The sequence below is a fragment of the Rosa chinensis genome, chromosome 2 (assembly GCF_002994745.2).
Source record: "Rosa chinensis cultivar Old Blush chromosome 2, RchiOBHm-V2, whole genome shotgun sequence".
Lineage (NCBI taxonomy): Eukaryota > Viridiplantae > Streptophyta > Magnoliopsida > Rosales > Rosaceae > Rosa > Rosa chinensis.
In genome coordinates, this window is record NC_037089.1 from 79,081,175 (window position 1) to 79,099,999 (window position 18,825).

The window sequence follows — 18,825 nt, forward strand, 5'->3', positions numbered from 1 at the left end:
TGTTTAAGGAATAAAATTTATATTTGCTTTTATCTAGCTCCGGGAGGAATTAATTAGCTATATATACACACAGACACACAAAACAGTATGATTTACAATCAAAAATAAAATGACAAGCTTTGACCAAATGATAGTAGAATTTAATATTTGAATAGTATGTTGATATACATTTCCGTAAACAGTAAACCCTAAATTGTGAGCAAATTTGACTATTTGAGTGTCATTAGTTGCATCACTCTACAACATTTACAGGGGAAAACTGCTCGTTTGAGCCTATTACCAGGAACTCCACCCATTTTTAAGTCCAAAAAGCCCAATGAATCTCAAGTAATTCTTAGCCCAACATCACAATCCGACCAGAATCGACGAATTGGTCTCTTTTCTGAAACCAATTTCAAATCCCCAAGCCTGCAAATTAAGAGAGAGAGAGAGAGAGAGAGAGAGAGAGAGAGAGAGAGAGAGAGTGTGTGTGTGTGTGTGTTATGGCAGGATTGCTACTAAGGGTTTAAGAGCAACTCCAACAGCTTCCCCATATCTTGATTTTTTCTCCATTTTAAGGAAAAATTTGACTATTTTGCTCCAACAGATTCCCTATAATTATCCTTAAAATAGATATAGTGATGAGAGAGAAAACAAAATTCTCTATATTTACAGCAATCTGTAAAATTTTAGGGAAGGATTTAGGAAAGAATTATGGAATCTATAAAATAGAGAATCTGTTGGAGTTGGAGCAGAATTTTTTTGTGAGATTTTAATTTTTGCTTCCCTATAATAGAGAAATTATAGGGAAGTTGTTGGAGATGCTCTAAAGGCTTATTGGATACTCGTCCTGTAATGACGCATACCTATCTAAGGGTTTAAAGGGGGACTCAAATTTGCTAACCACCTAAACATTGGGCAATAAACACATGTCCTGTGTATTATAACTTAACTGTGGTTACTAATTACAAATTAATAATTTTTAATTTCTGTTTATTATCCTCTCTTTCTCTCTCCTCTTTCTCTCTCCTCTCTCCCTCGCACGGTCGCACCACCAAAGCTGCAACGATCTGTAAGACGCAGCCTTCCTTATCTCCCCAAAACCCAGTTCCGCATTCACCTTCTTCTTCTCACGTAAGCCTAGCAATTACTTCTCTTTCTCTTTTGATTATGCAGTTCTTATTGAATTCGAGTTGCTACGAACACCCAAACCCAAATTCATAGAATTCCAATTTCTGAAGATTAATTTGGGTAATATGTAATTTGAGCAAGAGCGAAAGCATGTCCTTCGGTACCCTGGTCTAGCCCAACGGCCACCATCAGCGCCGTCACAGTCGCCCAATGCGACGATGACATTCCTCCAGAATCCAGTAGTCGTTTCGAATCCCACCTCCTATCTTTGTACCAGGACGTGCAGAGCTTGAGGAGCTGAGCGACGGCGCAGGCGAGGAAGGAGGAGATGAGAGCTAGGTTCACCGAAATTGCTGCCATTCACGATGAAGACAACGTCGTCGCGCTGCCGGAGGTTGCAGTCACAGCCGCCATCACCTCGTCCGAATAATTAAAGTATTTTCTTCTATAAAAAAAAGAATAAAAACTTTAATCATTATTATCAAATCTCATTTTCTCTTTCCTGATAATTAATTTAGCTAACTATGGTTAATCATGAGTATGATTTATAACAGATGGCAACTTCTTATTCGGTGATGGTATCACCACCTAAGAGATAGTGGCACTACTGCGAAAAGTGCATGACACAACACCTGTGGGACTTAGGTGGAGACGGTACAGGAGTAAGGGAAAGGGAGAGGATCCTCTCCTAAGCCCCTTATCAAGCTGAGCTTCCTAAGCTAGTGTATATACATACATCTAGTGTTTCATATTGACTCCCACACTATCAGATGCATCTAACGGTTCTAATGTTTTATATTTTCAATCCTTCCTCTGACCAAGATACTGCTCCTTCGTCAGTCGATCAATGAAGAAATGGAAATAAAAAAGCTCTGACATTTGAGTTTTATCTCAGTAAACACCTCTTTCTCTCCTCTGAAATTGAACTACAAGAAGAAGACGAAGATGGGTCGGCGGATCTCCGGCCGTTCGTCCTTGTTAATAATCATTGTGCTCTTCCTCATCTCCTCCGCAGCCCTCAGCTTCTATCTTCCCGGCGTTGTCCCCGCGATTTCCACACTGGAGATCCATTTTCTATCATAGTGACACAAATTGACTTTTGCAAACTGTTGAGTGTCAGGATCATATAAATCCTAAACTTCCATCCAACCTGTTATATAGTATTCTGGTTCTTAGTTGAAGGTGAATGGTTTTCAATTGTGCTTGTTGTAGCTGTTGCAGTTGAAGAAACTTTCTGAAACAGGGAGATGATTGAACTCTGGAAACCCAAAACAGAGTGTATGGAATTTATCTATATGGTGGGCTGATCAGGCAATTTAACTGGCTGAGTTTCTTGACAAGACAAAACACCCATATGAGTACTACTACTTCAATTATTGTAATCCCAAAGAGATTGTACAGTGTAAACAGTGGAGAAAATCTAGGGGAAGTTCTTCTTGGTGATCACATTGAAAATTCTGTATATGCTTTCAAAAAAAGTACCGCTCCTTTCGTGTTTTTTAAGTTCAAATCCAGGCTTTTTCAACCCCTCAGCTCTATATCGCCTTGGTAAATTGATAGTTCTCTCTCTTATTTGTCCTTCTTTGCAAAATGGATTTCAATCTATTAGACCCTTGTGTTGATGTCGAGTGAACATGAAATTTTCTTTGAGAGAGGCTTTGAGTAGCAATTCTGATCATGGAATGAACTAATCAAATCGAATCAATCGCAAATACCATCATAGTTCTCTACCATAGTTCTCTCTCTCATCTGCCAAGAAGCTTTCTACCGAAACACAAGAAAATTCGCTGCCAATTCTTGTGGCTGCACAGAGCGTTGTAGATGGTGAAGTTTGTGAAGAGAAGCAGGAGGAATCAAAGTAGCTTGAAGGAGTTTTAGAGAAAAGATGAGAGAGAGAGAGACTATACTTTTTTAGCCGCAGGGATTGAAAAAACTTGTGGGAGTCAATATGAACCATTAGATGTATGTATATACACGTGTCAGTTCATGGTAGAAAGCTTAGGAAGCTCAGCTTGATAAGAAGCTTAGGAGATGATCCTCTCCCCTGGAGTAAGGGTCTTAAGATTAATTGTTGGGCAGAATCAACAGAATATCTTCGATATCATCGACTTGGAGTCATTGGTGATATTGCCAAAGCATGTGGCTTTCAAAGGCGACAACGGCAATTACCTTATGGCAGAAGCTACGACGACGTTGAACCTGACCTTCTCATCCACTGACAAAGGGATGCCTGAGTCGTGGTTCGAGGTCTCCACCGATGGCCATGGTAGGGTGCAAATCAAGTCGTTCGACACCAACAGGTACCTGAGGAACGTCGCTGGTCGCAACTAGATTTTGGCTGACTCAGCTGGCAACGCCACCGACCTGACCACCTTGTTTTGGCCAGTCAAGGTTGACACTAGAAAGGTCGCTCTCAAAAGCTTGAGCAACGACAGATTTTGCTCCCGATACACCAACCATGGTGTAACAAACGGTCTGAACGCAAGGCTGACCAGTATTACAGTACACTCACGCATGGCGCTGGAAGAGCTTGTTCTCTCTAGGGCAATCTACGATACCGAATTTGACCTCGCCAATGCCATAATCTACGGCGAGACCCCGGTCACTATGGCCACCGCAAACGCCAGCAACAACACCTCAGCAGACAACACTGTGGAATTCAAGTTCGCGTACACGGAGAGTAAGAGCAACACATGGAGCTCCAGCCACTCGTGGATGGTGGGCATGAGTGTCACCGTCAGCTTAAGAATTCCATACAGACTCGGCGGTGTTGAAAATACATATTCCGGGGAGTATAACGGATCCTATGAATGGGGAGAAACAATTACAACCGAAAACACATTGGAGACTACCTACACCGCCACTGTGCTGGCAAACACTTCTATATCTGTGAGCCTGATGGCGACCAAGGGATATTCTGACGTGCCTTACTCTTACTATCAGCGAGACGTGCTTTATAACGGTAAAACCGTTGTCTATAAGAAGGATGATGGGCTGTATACAGGAATAAATTCATACAACTTCCACTACGTGGTTACAACTCTGAGAGAGCCAGAATCTAGAGCTGATTTGTCGACTAGAGAGCAGCAGTTGCCAGACCCATCCGTCGATCCGTCCAAACAACAAATACTACCTATGTATGTGTCGTCTGGATCAACCACCAGAGTACAAAACAAGGTGACCTCGACCACCACCCTAGAACAAGAGTTGTCAAAGCTGGGATTAGAAGATGTAGCAGGTCGATCCGCCACGAAACCCTAGCTTGATTAAGCAGAAGAGTGACGGTTGTGGGTAGCATCCATAAACCCTCACGAGACATACTCGTCCTGTAATGACTCATACCTATCTACGGGTTTAAAGGCTTGTTGCATATGCTCAATGCAATCGAGTGTCCTGCGAAAGTGGAATTTATGCTTTCTGTTAGTTTTTTGCTTTGATTGTTGTGTGGATAAAATCCTATATGTGAGCGCGCGTTTGTGAGTGTGTTTGTTTAAGGAATAAAATTTATATTTGCTTTTATCTAGCTCCAGGAGGAATTAGTATTTGCAAATGCCACTATTTTACATGATTATTCAAGATATCACAATGATATCAAAGATGGTTGTGATCTAAATAAATACTTACAACATATCGATATACGATCTTATAACTAATCTTTTGAAGTACAAAATCGAAAACATATATATATATATATATATATATATATAATGACAAGCTTTGACCAAAAGGTAGTAGAATTTTAATCTTTGAATTGTATGTTGATGATATACATTTCCCTAAACACTAAACCCTAAATCGTGAGCAAATTTGAGTGTCGTCAGTACGTTGCATCACTCTGAAAAGTTTACAGGGGAGAACTGCTCATTTGGGCCTATTAGCAGGAACTCCACCCACTTAGAAGTCCCAAAAACCCCAAGGATTCTCAAGTAATTCTTGGCCCAAATATCACACTCCGACCCGAATCGACGAATTGGTCTCTTTTCTGGTTTCAGTTTCAAATCCCCAACACTGCACATTCAGAGAGAGAGAGAGAGAGAGAGGGAATTATGGCGGGATTGCTAGCATGGGCGGCGGACGTAGTCGGAGCCGGCGGCGGTCAAGGCGACGAAGACGACAATCCCAATTCAATCCCACTGATATTCACACCGGAGCAGCAAAAGTACGCCCTGGACTTGGATTCAAAAGCGGCTTCTCTCAGCCGTTTGATCCATGATCTACGGCTCAGAATCCCTCCGAGCGACATCTCCCAACGGCTTCCTCACCTCCACGCTCACTCCCTCGCTTCCAACGCCGCCCTTGCCCTCCAATTGAACGCCCATTCCTCCACCCGAGAACAGGTTCTGCTCTAAATTTAGTGGCTGGGTTTTTGAATTTGATTGTGATTCTTGTGTACAGCTCTGAATTGTTGCGTTTCTTGTTCAAAGTTTGGATCTTTCTTATCTGGGCGTGTTGCTTTAATTTGAATTAGGAGGTTTCTCTATCTGGGTCGTTGATTTTGATTCTAGTTCTGGTGTACACCTCTGGATTGTTGCATATCTTGTTATCTGGGCGTGTGGTGTAGCTGTGGCTATTGCAAATTGTGTTAAAGTTCAGGGATTTTTCCTTGTTTTTGGTCCTGGTTGAGTTTCATGGTTGTAGGTGATCAGTGCCATTTTATGTTTCCTTTGTTGATATAGTTCCTGTTTGTACTTGTGGACAGGCCCAGTTGAGAGAGGTGACATTGCAGGAGGAAAATGCTGCTTATGAAAAGGCTATATCGAACTGTGAGAGTAAAATACAGGAGAAGATTGAGGAAGTGGAGTTACTAAGGAGGAAGTTAGAGGTGAGATTTATGTCCTACAGCTTATATTTATCGGATATTAATAGATCCATGTATTTAGTCATGTGAAAAATTCCCATGATGTGGGTGTGCCTTCTTCTAGTGATTGTAGTTTGTAACTCAGAAGTTTAGACTTGAAAAGAAATCTGTCGTATAATGTTGAGGATATGTGTTGTAGTTAAGTTTTAAGCCAATTTGTTGAAATTGATGAATATTGTTATCAGGAAATGGAGGACACTGAAAAGAATTTGATAGATGAGCTGGAAAATGCACAAACAGCATTGGATACCAGTCGATCTCGCGGATCAGATGAAGCTGTTGGAAACTCCAAAACATCAGTTGAAACTGGAGATGACATGGAATCATCAAAGAAAGCTATGCTAGACAAGTTAGAGGAGAAGAAAAGAGAATTGGTTCGTTGCTCTTTCTTTTGATCTTAAAATTTTCTCACATCTTGTTCTTTTTTCAGAGTGCGTGTGCACCTGTGTTATCTTATTTTGGTGGCTGAGAAGTTAACCTGTCATCTCAGAGTTCAAAGGAAGCAGTAGTTCAAGATTTAGAGAAAAAATGGGGAGAAATTCAAGATAATGCATTGAGCCGGCCTTCTCCAGGTATCCTACATCATCAAATCCTGTGTCTATTTGAATGCATTTAAACATTACGATAGCTGTGCAGTATCTTCTGAGTCTGTATTGTTTTGTGCATATTTTTGGTCTTGCACACATAAACCAAGAAGGTTTAGCTGAAAAGAAGACAATTGGCTCGAAAAATAGATAGAAAAAGAGGGAAAAGAAGGGTGGTTTTCATTTTGAGTCCCAGATGGGCAAGAAAATTGTGGTCAAATTTAGGGTTCTTAAGGTTTAAAATTATTCAAAACGTGGTGTGTAGTGCATGGCTGTGATGGTAGGGGCTCTCTGCCACATGGCAGCTTAGTTCTGTGTTCCTGCATTCTGTTTCGTCTGGAGTGATGTATAGTGGCTATTGGAATGTTAAATCAGACTGATTTCTAGCTTGATATTACAATTTTTAGATGAAAATCCATGCAAGTGTGCTACGGATTGTCATACCAGCTTGTAAAGTCTCTGCTCTACGCAATTTTTGTTGTGCAGCTCAAAGAGAGAAGATTCTGGATAAACAGTATCATAGCCTTATTGAGCAACTAGAAGCAAAACAGGTCTCCCTTACTTTTCAGTAACACTTGGATATTCTTATTTATTCTGTGTTGTGTCAATATTATCTTTGATCACTTGTACTATATAGGCACAAGCAGAAGGCCTAGTTGGTGAAATTCATTTGAAAGAGATGGAGCTAGAAAGATTAAATGGATTGTGGAGGAAGCTTGAAAGCAGCAACAATGAGATGAGTGCTGCTAGAAATCGGTTTGGACGAAGTACATCTGAAAGAGGATCTGCTTCTTCTGACAATATCCTTGACGCTCATCACAAATATGCTGGTGGCCGAACAGATAATCAGCAGAGGCTCATGCTGCTCAGGTCGATGTTTGTGCTTTACATTTTAGCTTTGCACATCTTAGTCTTCATCAGGATCTCATTTTGAAGACTTGTTCCACGAATCCTACATTGATCTTTCCGAGTTCTGTTTATGTGCCAAACGCCCAAACCTGATCTGTCTTGTATTGTTAAAAATGGGAAGAAATGTAAACAAGGGAGAGGAGGAAAGCTTTTAATGTTTGAATATTGACAGTATATGAAACATCTCGTGTGTGTGTGTGTGTGTGACTGTGTGTTATGAAGGAGCTTTGACTCGTTATGAAAAGTTCTGTCTGGAATGGAAGCTTCTCTGTCCCTATTTGCCTTTCTTCTAACGGATAAAAACATGTCGAAGTATACTCAACTTATTATATTTGTTTATCCATTTCACTCGATGTCTGAATCAAATTTGTGTCGGCTGAAGAATATATTGAGACCAAAGTGAATGAACAGCGCAATTTCGTTGCTTTAGTCATGCTTACACTCTCCTAACTTAGCAGAAGACAAACCCTGCTAATAAAAATAAGCTAGTATCCAGCAAAAACACAATCATATTTGTGCTGGTGCCCTGTCTTTTTCTCTACAAGATATCCTAACATAATTATGATTTTTCTGGTATAACTCACCAGTCAACTCTGTCCATATTTCTACATATGCTATATTACAGTTCAAATAAAAGAATAGCAATCGGTAATACATAAAATATATTCTTACATTCAAGTTGATCTCTGCCCTGTCTTCAACATATGCAGCAAAATCTCATTCCATGTATCAATAGGGCCAGGCAAGCACCAGTGAACACAGTCGGCATAAGTCGTATTCCTATGCGGTGAGGCTCCATAGAAATTTGGGTGTCCATCAGGTCTCAGCAGCATTGCTTCAGTTGTTTCCATCAATCTAAAGTCCAGACCTTTCTGCTTAGCTTGGTTTTGTGCTGCTTTGAGCTCTTCTACTTGAGTCATATACATGTCCAAAATAAATCCTTCTAACTTCATTTCCTCTTTGCTAAAAGGCTTCGTCCTCCCACAACTCCCTCCAGCGTTCCAAGCCCCATTTTCAAAGTGTGCCGGAGAGAAAGTCCTCAAAAATGTCACACCCTTATAGTTTTCGAGGCTCTGGAGCGTCCTAAACACAGTCCTGAAGGCCTTTCTGTACCCATAGGTCTCTGGAATCTCTGTCATGTTGTCCAGGTTGCACCAGTGACACCCAATACTTCCACCATTTTCATAATACACTAGCGGCCGGAAGAACCATTGCCCTGCTGAGACGATCACATAGTCGAAATTTTCAACCTGACTTGTCCATGCCTCGTCTGGCTCATCTAAGTAGAGGTTCATGAGGCTGTTCCGGGAATGTCCACTAGGGTCTGCATCACTAGATCTAACCAAGTAAGGAGCCCATAGAGTTGCCATAGTAAAATTGTAATCAGTGTAGACATAGTGCTTGAAGTAATCTGTGTCATTTGAGTACTGGTCAGAGAGGTCCTCAGGATAAGTCACCTGAAAGATGAATACTCAAAACTCAATATTATGCTAATGGGATTCAAAACTTGACCAGGCCAGATCACAAGTAAAGCCTAGCATAAAAGTATGGTAAAGCACAGTTGTATTGGAAAATAAAGGCTGTAATGGTAATTGAATGCTTACATTGGCTAAGAGGCACAACAATGACTGCATTTGATTCCTTCCCACAGAGTCCCCAAGAAAAGCCAAGGACTTCCCTCTAAAGATCTCCAAAAACTCAGCTGCATCAAACAAAGGTAACTCACAACCATCTGGCTTCCACCTCCACTTCATAAACTCTGAATCCGGTCTCCCAAACTTCATGCAATTCTGCTGAGGAATGATCAATTTGCAAGTCTCATTGGTGTAGTAAGCAGGTCCATCAGGGTAAGGAACCCAGTTCCCACTAAATATATGGCATTGCTCCTCCTCTTTCTCTTCTATGCTTTCCAAACCAGTAGTAGTACTGGTTTTGGTTGTTGGGGATGGCAATGGTGAAGTAGTTGAGCTCTTGTTCACATAGAGAGGAATTGAAGTGAGAACAATTAAGGTAAGGGCCAGAAGGAGAACCCTTCTGTAGATGCTGTAGGGTTGTGTGTATTTCACACTGGGGAGATCAATGGCATGAAACTTCATGGTTCACAGAAATAATGTGAACTGTTGCAGGAAAGATTGGACTGATGGAATATATACCAGAAATTTGGCAAAAATAACAATCATATTTTTGAAAGCCACTCGTTTGGCCATAGTTACCAACCTAATCAACATCATGATGCAACTTTTACTTTGGTGTGGCATCAAAACTTCATAATTAAATTGATTATATTCAAACTTGGACAAAAAAACAGAAGCCCACCTCTTAAATCCATTATTCTTGGTGGTGCCTTCCTTTTCATATTCAATAGGCAATTATAAAGGGATTATATCCTTTTAAAACAAAACCCATGTGCATCAAAATTGTATTACTTTGATTATTAGCAACTTTTACAGCCATAATATTCACCAATTTTTTTCCAGCAATAATTGAGTTTCAATGTATAGTTTGACTCACTCATTTCTCAGGTATTGTGTGACAGAAGTGATTGGAATATGATGACCAGGTCATATAGTAATACAGGAGTGGCTTAAGAGGGAAGTTGGAAATGATTGCGAAGTAGAGCAAAGGTTTCAAATTGGGTTTATGCCTTTCACACATTTCAAATTTGTCTACATGTTAATGGAGTTTCCTGTATCATCTGGACAAACAAGTCATGGGAACGGTACCAATAGTACCTTTCAGTGATGTAAATATGAAGTCCCTTTGTCTATATGCCTGTGGACTCTACTCTATCACCTGGGGACAAAAATATAGGTAGTGCAAAACCAGTAGTGCAAGTAATTTTCACCTTTACACTGAAGTGAAAATATTAAAGCTTTTGTCCCTACCAGAAAGAAAATGGATGGTGACTTCAATGCTGAGGAGATGGCTTTAAAGATTTCAGTTATGGCCACCACTGCCGACACGCTTTGGTTGCTATCACAATTACTTCACAAGCAGCTGTAATACATCTTCTTGTTGGCAACTATTCTCTCTCAATTTATGTCTTTCATCATGTACTTTTGCAATCGAAGCCGTTATTATCTAGATCAAAGTTTTGAACATTGATCATATGATTCATATCCATAGAGAATCAACGAACTTGCACTGTTAAGAGAATCCGACTGTTATATATATCTATATGTTCATTTGATTATAGTTAGATTACCAAACAACTCTCGATTTAGGTGATTATAGTTAGATTACCAAACAACTCTCGAATTAATAAAGTTTGAAGGATAATATAGATAGTGAATAAGTCTAATTATTAAATCACATTACGAGATGCATGTCGTGAAGTTTCCAGCAAGAGAAAAAGTATTTAGAGAACACTCATTAGCAAATAATACAGCATTAGTTCTAATCCTCTAAACAAAATCTATCTGTAGAATACTATAATATGAGACCAATAATTTCCTCATAACTTGAGATTGAATAGGCAAAAAGACACCAATTACATATCAATGCCTCTCTAGCTCTCATTTGCCACCCGCCCCAGTGCCAGTAGACCACATGTGGATCTCTTTAATTAAGGCTGGCAAAAGTAGTCACTAGGTATAGCTAGCTTTGGTCCCTGCATGCAAACTCCTATGTGGAGATTTTTTTTTTTTTTTCCTTTCCTTTCCAGAAAACAAATGCGGAGATTTTATTGGAGGCTAGGAGATCAAGAACTCTCATCAACGATGTGTTTTATACACACATGTAAACGGTATAACAATATTGTCCGAATGACTCTTAGAGCAAGTTCACCCGTTGGGTCACCAGGTCACGGTCACCAGGTCGCCAGGGCACCAGGGCAGGAAACTATTCACTGCCACTGGATCTTTGCTTCCACCCGTTGGGTCAGGGTCACCAGTCAGTTACTGTTCATTGAATATTTTATTAATTTTTTTTTTGGAAAATGAGAAATGTATGATGTAAATAAATAGTATTGATAAACATTTTGAAAGCTATGAGAAGGAGGAGGAACAACAAATTTGGAGGAAGTAAAAATGAAATTTTTTTGTGTGAGAGGTAAAATAGGAAGTGAGGTATTTATAGAAAATTTTATAATTTTTTTTTAATTATTACCGTTTAGAATGTAACCGTTGTATTCTCAAAAAAAAAAAAAAAAAATGTAACCGTTGTTGCTCTAGGAGCCTAGGAGGTGAGTTAAGAATGAATTAATTTGTTTTTTTTCATCTTCATTCGGACACATTCAGCCACCGTTGGATCAATGGAAATATTCAAAACCAATGGTCCAGAAACTGACGCACATGATGGCTAATGGACAAAACCGTGTAACCCACGCGACCTGCAGCTGTCCCCGCTAGAAGACAAGAAACTGACGCTCACCTCCTTGCCTTGGCGCGTCCGTCCGCTTCTCCCATTTTGGGCCACGCTGGCGCCCTAGGTCACGGGCTCAGTCACGAAGTTGACCGAGCTAGTGACCCAAGGCAATTACTGTTGAGGAGCCCATGCCCGGTGGAAGGTCCAATTTCGATTTTTTGGTGACTTGGGTCACCAAATGACGTGGTGCCCGGGCAAGAACAAGCCCGGTGAACTTGCTCTTATATTCATCCTGCATGCAAGCATCAGGCAAGTTTTTATGAAATAACTCCGATGAGAATAAAAAAAAAGGCGTTAAGAGACGCTCCTACTGGTAATATAACAAAAGAATCCTACTCTTCATATAGCTAGCATTTATACTCTCCCCGTCTTTCACATCAAATCAGACCAAGGTGCATGCATGTCTTATTTGGCACCTGTACATTAACAAGACTTAGCTAATATATGCTAATGTCGAGAATTTGACATCTGGAGATCCTCGGGGGGATTGCTCTAATAAAAGAATGGTATCGTTCAACGAATCGAAAAGCCGACTACTGATACCAGACATTAAAATGCATTTGTTTAAGAACACTTAGATTATGTATCTGGTCCAAACTCTAGTTACTTGTCCAAATTGTAATAGGATTAATTTTACAAATATATCTTCTTAAATATCTTAATCATTATACGATTATGTTTCTTTGCACTCATTATACGATTATATTTCCTTCTTCCATATTTAAGCAAAAACTTTGCAAAACTAACTGCACTCTCATGGATCATCTCTCCAACGTCAATGTTGACCACCTCTAGGTGACTAAGGGATCTTGACACTATAAGGGATCTTTGGGTAAGACAACTATCCAACAGTAGTATACGTCCCAAGTTTGACTTCCCCCACTTTGTCAATCAAATTCAAAAAAGAAAAAAAAATATAGTTTGAGGAAATCAACAGCAGAGAATTGGGGGAATGAATTCTACTTTCATTGATAATATGTGGCTTTTTATATAGAGGATTACAAGCAAAGAATCGAAGTCTTACAAGGAAACATAATCGTATAATGATTAAGATATCTAAAAAGATATATATGTAAGACTAACCATATTACAACTCGGACAAGTAACTAGAGTTTGGGCCAGATACATAATATAGGTGTTCTTAAACAAATGTATTTTAATGCTTGGTATAGGGTTTCCTATTAAGACCAAAGATCTTTTACCATTATTTATATCTATAGCAAATTACCATAAACTAGGGCTAGGCATAAACAGGAGAAAAATCGGTAACCGACCGAACCGAACAGATTTTCCGGTTCGGTAACCGAAGCATGAGCAAAATGACGTCGTTTTGGAAGAGGACCGCACCGAACCGCATAACTTCGGTGCGGGTTCGGTTCATGACTTTGAACCACCCGCATTGAACCGAACCGGACTGATGTTTTATTAATATATATATATATACATATAATTATTTTTACTAATTCTTTATATTATTTCTCAATTTTTGATTGGTGACTCACCCGACTAACCCTAGCTTCGAGGGTTCTATCTTGGCCGCTTCCTTCATTTTTGACTTCCATCTTCTATTTTGAGTATTTTCCCTCATCTCCCCCACAACATCTCTCCCTCATCTCTCACACGACTACCACCACCGCCGACGCCTTTCTCGCGTGTCCCTTCTCTCACGGCCAGAACCCCATCGCCGGTAAGGATCTAGCTCCCTTTCAATTTTACCTCTCTCTTTCTCACCACTTAGTTTGTGTTCTCTGTTTTTGTTTTGAAATCAAGGAAATGCATGTTCTGTTAAAACTTTAAACTTAAAGAAGACTGCGACTTTGATGCATTTCTTGTTCTAGATTTGCTGGTTTGGGCTTTGAAAATCGAATTAGGGTTTTGAAAATCCATTTGGGGCTTTCTTATTATATAGTATTGAACTGCAGATTTGATTGAGTTTCATTGTTTTTCATGGCTACTTGCAGATTATGTAAGGAATTTCCTCAACTCCGACATCTACACCAGTTGGAACCGTAGACTCTAGCATCGGGACGACCCCCAGTCCAAGTCTGAGTGTTGTAGTTGTTGGAAATGATGTTCCAGTACCACCACGTCCACCGCTTCCCCCACAAAGTGAAGAACAAGACGGAACAAGCAAGCGGAAGAATAGCTCAATTGTGTGGCAGCATTTCGAGAAATGCAAGAATCCATATGGGAGTTTCATGAAGCCAGGGCGTTCGAAGTGCAAGTATTGCCCCCAAACCTATGAAAGCTACTCCAGAAGCAATGGCACAACAGCAATGAGGACACACATGATGTTCCAGTGCAGGAAATCGCCAATTTATGCCCCGAATAAGAGGCAGAAGTACTTGACCTTTGATTTGGCAGACTCTGGAGGTAAATTAATTGTTGTTGCTTATGATAAGACAGTTTCTAAGCTAGCTTGTGCGAAAATGGTGGTTCGTGATGAACTGCCATTTTCTTTTGTTGAGAATGAAGGGTTTAGAGAGTTCATGAAGGTGACTCAGCCTCAATTTAAGCCACCTTCTAGGAGAACAATAGCTAGAGACATTTGGAAGCTTTACGAGGCTGAGAGGGAGAGAATTAGGGGGTTTTTAGCTTCTAGTCAGCAAAGGGTTTCACTCACAACGGATACTTGGACAAGTATCCAAAACATTAACTACATGGTGTTGACCGCTCACTTCGTAGACTCTAGTTGGAAGCTGCACAAGAGGATTTTAAATTTTTGTGTGATTCCAAATCACAAAGGTAAAACAATAGGCAAGCTAGTTGAATCTTGTTTGATTAAGTGGGGAATCGATAAGGTTTTTAGCATGGTTGTAGATAATGCAAGTCCAAATCAGGTAGCCCTAGATTACATGAAGGAAAAGATAGGAAATTGGAATCAGTTGGTATTGGGAGGCAGCTTTCTGCATTTGAGATGCTGCTGCCACATTCTGAACATCATTGTGAGGGATGGAATGGAGGAGTCTTGAGCTAGACTCCTCCATTGATGGCATTCGGAATTGTGTCAAGTACATTAGATCATCACCTGCAAGATTAGAGAAGTTTAGGAAGTGCACAGCTCAAGAAAAAGTTTAGCACAAGAGAGTAATTGTACATTGAGATGTTTGCACTCGATGGAATTCAACTACCATAAACTACAAATTTATTCTTATTATTCCCAAACCTCAGTAGAGAGTTCTTAGGCACGTTAACCAAGATACTGTGCTAGAGAGACCTTTGTATCCACTGGTGCTACCTTAACTACTGTTGTTGACGGGGATATGGATCCCACTTACCATATTATATATACTAACCCTTAGTAGCACTTACCAGATTATACCGACACTCATTAGCCTCATTTTATGCATGTATTCCTTAATTATTAGATACATGAAATAAGTTGCACCAAGCCACCAACAAATATTGCGTATAGTAATTTTACTATATAACAATAACAATTGACTTGTTAATCATTTGTTCATTACTTGGAGTTTCATACAACCACTACCAAGAGAAAGGTTCGAAGAGTAAAGACGTAAACTTTGGATAACACTAGGGCAAAAAACTCAAGTTCAGGAAGAGCGATGAAGACCAAGAATATTATACCAAAGGAGAAAATATTTTGTGCTGTACTACAAAATCAATCTCATAACTTGTTATTAAAGTTAAAGGTGTTTTTTTTTTTTTGAAAAGAAGTTAAAGGTGTTTTTTTGGTGTAGGATGTTTAATAAGTATAACATTGAAAATGCTAATACAAAAATGATAAGGTTGCAAATACTAATGTTAGATAATAGTATTATATAATATTTTTTTGAAAGATTTGGGTGAGCATGATATGAGTCAGAAATGTTTATGTAATTTTTTTGTTTTTTAATACATCAGGCAGCAATTTTCTAATTAAAATCAAGGGGTTTAAAAGATAAGATTTTTTTTTTTTTAAGTAAAGATGAAATTGTATTAATGATTCATACGATTATACGATTGCAATCGTACTGTAGGGCATCCAGAACAGACTCTTGAACTTGAAAGAACCATTCCATAATCCATATGAATGTCAGAATCAAAACCAAGACCTGCTAATCTATGAGCAACATGGTTAGCAGTTCTATAAGTATGATGTGATGCCCCGGAAATTCATAATTATTTTATGAGGATTTTCCATAATTAATTTTATAACTATTGGACGGTTTCGTGGCTCGTGGATGGAGCGGAAGTGTTTCGGGCGAATATTTAATTGAAGAATATGGTTTTATGGGGGTTGTCAAAGGTTGACTTTTTATTCGTTGGGATTCTCCAAAAACTTCCTTCACGAAAGTTGTAGAGCGCGTCGATACGAGTTCGTGGACATGCGGAATGCATAAATCGGAGTTCGTATGAGGAAGTTATGGCTAGCGGAAGAAGTTTCCGTTTTAGTATATATAGGAAAAATCAGAAAAATATATTCATTTTTCCTCATTTCCATTTCCGGAAATACACTCTCTCTCTCTTCTCTCTCGTCCGCTCCTTCAGAAACGAAAATCTTCGATTGACCCGACCCTGTCGGAACTCACAGATCCGGCGACCTCTTCCGGTGAAACCAGCCCAGAACGACTCGCCTCCTTGCTCCGGTCGTCTCTGTGGTGGTCTCTTACGACGATTCTCAGTCTCGGTGGCAGTTCAAGGCGGCCCAGATTGATGAAATCGGACCCGGCCGGCGATCCTTATTCCGACGTCGGCAAGGCTTCGAGTTTTCTTGGTTTAGCTCAGAACAGCCTCGCCGATCGATCCTTGGTGGTTGTTTGGATCGATTTACGTGAAACTTCGATCAACTCTGTTGGGATTACTGTTCACAGCTTGTGAGGTAGTTTTCGATCCCTTAAGCTTGTTTTCTAACTTCGATCCAGTTATGAAAGTTCACAAGCATGCTTAGATGAAGCTTTTTTATGTTGGGAGTTTTGTGAAATAATGAGTTTTTGGCCAGCGGCGGTGCACCATCTTCTGTGGTGGCGTTCCGGCGGCGTTCCGGCCACTTAAGGAACTGTTTTTGGTATTATATATGTTCTACTTGTTGATACGAGCGTTTCGATATATAATATGAAAATTTTGGAGTTCGTATGGATTTGTTATGATTGTTGCCGTTTCATATCGGTGAATTTATTCGGTCCGTGAAGATTCGAGCGTCCGATCGACTTGTGGTTTGGTCACATCGATCGTGGGCGTATTCCGGAGACTTTGGGAGGTCTCGGATATGGTTTCGCCTTATTTGGCGTCACCTTGGGAATTTTGGTTCGATATAGGGTTTCGAACGTTATCCCTTGTGATTCATTGACTGAATAAGAGCTGTAATTCCTTAGGTACGTGACGTAGTACCCCTTGGACAGCTATTTTGTGGATTGGTTGCCTTGTTCTGAATTGAAGACCCAGCGGGAATTTCGAGGTGAGTAATCTCACAAGGTTCATTAATGAATGGAATACCTTTATCGTTTGGTGAGTAAATCTCACGATATGTGTTATGAGTAGGATTGATATTTGTTATGAGTAGAATCGATATGTGTTATGAGCAGGATCGATATTTGTTATGAGTAGGATTGATATGTGTTATGAGCAGAATCGATATTTGTTATGAGCAGGATCGCTATCTGTGTGATGATTGGCGACATCTTTGTGAATCTATGTGATGATCGCTATCTATGTGATGACCAGCGATATCTATGTGATGATTAGTAAGATAATTGCTATCTATGTGATGACCGGCAAAATCTATGTGATGATCGCTATCTATGTGATGACCAGCGATATCTATGTGATGATTAGTAAGATGATTGTTATCTATGTGATGACCGGCAAAATCTATGTGATGATCGCTATCTATGTGATGACTAGCGATATCTATGTGATGATTAGTAAGATGATTGCTATCTATGTGATGACCGGAAAAATCTATGTGATGATCGCTATCTGTGTAATGATTGGTGATATCTTTGTGAATCTATGTGTTGATCCTTGAAAACTATATGATGATTAGTAAGATGATTGCAAATCTGGGTGATGACCTGTGGAAAATCTGTGCGATGATCAGTGTAATGACTGCTCTATAGCGGAGCTGAATTGTTATTAAGTTAACAAAGATCGAGAGGACTGCTGTGATGGTTGGGGCTACCTACAGACGTCAGAGTGTAGGACTTCGATGACTACCTTGTCTTGAATTGCTTGACTTAATGTGACCTCCTGAACTAATTTATATGCAGGGGTTACTATGAATTGTTTTGCTTATTTTGTTATGTGATTGCCTTGGTTTCTCCTTGATTGTATTGATTGATGGTTTGTTTTACATTACAAGCCATAGTGGTGATGACTTGAACTCTGTGGTGAGGATAGAAATGTGATTCATTGTTTTTCACCTTTAATGTCATGTTGATGACAAAAGCTCCTAGGGGGGGAGAAAATGGGAAATGAGTGTAGTTTAGGAATTCGCAGTAGTGCGTTAGGGTGGTGTCAAACATTGCTTGACGAAGTCTTGTTTGGCCGAAATTTGTGTAATTGGATGTTAGGATTGGGGTTATGAGCAGATGGCTTTTGTGGAATTTGTGTAATTGGTTTTGAGTTACTCATACGAGCTTCATAAGCTTACCGGGTTTGTTGTGTGGCAACCCGCTGCACTATTCAATGGAATGGTGTAGGGGTTAATCCTGCAGGTTAAAGAAATCGTGGCTGAAGCTGAGGTGGCGCTTTTGCAGCTTTACCGTAGGAAGCTATCTTTGTGACTTTATCGTTGATAAGAACTTCCGTTGTATAGTTACTCTGAGCTGCATTTTCGTTTTATTTTGTTGTTGACAATTTAATTCGCATGCATTGTAATATATAACTCTATAGAGCGAGTGTATATTAACTTTGAGGGTTCAGGGCATCAGTATATACTTGGTCTAAAAGGAAAAAGATTTCAGGTATTTGTATAATTATGGGATTATATATATCGATTTTCTTGTGTGAAAAATCAGGGGCGTGACATATGATGAACACCTATAGACTGCAATTCAC

At 39.8% G+C, this 18,825-nt stretch overlaps 2 protein-coding genes across 2 annotated transcripts; one reads left to right on the forward strand and one right to left on the reverse strand.

Annotated features, from left to right (window-relative positions):
* The first annotated feature begins 5,102 nt into the window (after positions 1-5,102).
* Positions 5,103-7,738, forward strand: LOC112184546 (rab11 family-interacting protein 4B). The gene is made up of 6 exons (XM_024322811.2): positions 5,103-5,447; positions 5,810-5,932; positions 6,154-6,342; positions 6,459-6,540; positions 7,039-7,103; positions 7,190-7,738. The coding sequence occupies exons 1-6, from the start codon at positions 5,157-5,159 to the stop codon at positions 7,484-7,486; spliced, it is 1,047 nt and encodes a 348-aa protein (XP_024178579.1). The 5' UTR covers positions 5,103-5,156; the 3' UTR covers positions 7,487-7,738.
* Positions 7,739-7,861: 123 nt separating this feature from the next.
* On the reverse strand, positions 7,862-9,602 carry LOC112184545 (protein trichome birefringence-like 19). Its single transcript, XM_024322810.2, has 2 exons — positions 9,066-9,602; positions 7,862-8,918 (listed from the first exon to the last, which is right to left on the reverse strand). The coding sequence occupies exons 1-2, from the start codon at positions 9,555-9,557 to the stop codon at positions 8,136-8,138; spliced, it is 1,275 nt and encodes a 424-aa protein (XP_024178578.1). The 5' UTR covers positions 9,558-9,602; the 3' UTR covers positions 7,862-8,135.
* Between the last annotated feature and the right edge of the window lie 9,223 nt (positions 9,603-18,825).

What these genes read in the sequence shown, in the direction of transcription:
- LOC112184545 (XM_024322810.2), bottom strand. Translation starts at nt 9,557, where the DNA reads ATGAAGTTTCATGCCATTGATCTCCCCAGTGTGAAATACACACAACCC. An exon ending in TGTTGTGCCTCTTAGCCAAT is followed by an intron (nt 8,919 to 9,065) that starts GTAAGCATTCAA and finishes TTCATCTTTCAG; the next exon opens with GTGACTTATCCTGAGGACCT.
- LOC112184546 (XM_024322811.2), top strand. Translation starts at nt 5,157, where the DNA reads ATGGCGGGATTGCTAGCATGGGCGGCGGACGTAGTCGGAGCCGGCGGC. An exon ending in AGGAGAAGAAAAGAGAATTG is followed by an intron (nt 6,343 to 6,458) that starts GTTCGTTGCTCT and finishes CTGTCATCTCAG; the next exon opens with AGTTCAAAGGAAGCAGTAGT. An exon ending in ATTGAGCCGGCCTTCTCCAG is followed by an intron (nt 6,541 to 7,038) that starts GTATCCTACATC and finishes TTTGTTGTGCAG; the next exon opens with CTCAAAGAGAGAAGATTCTG.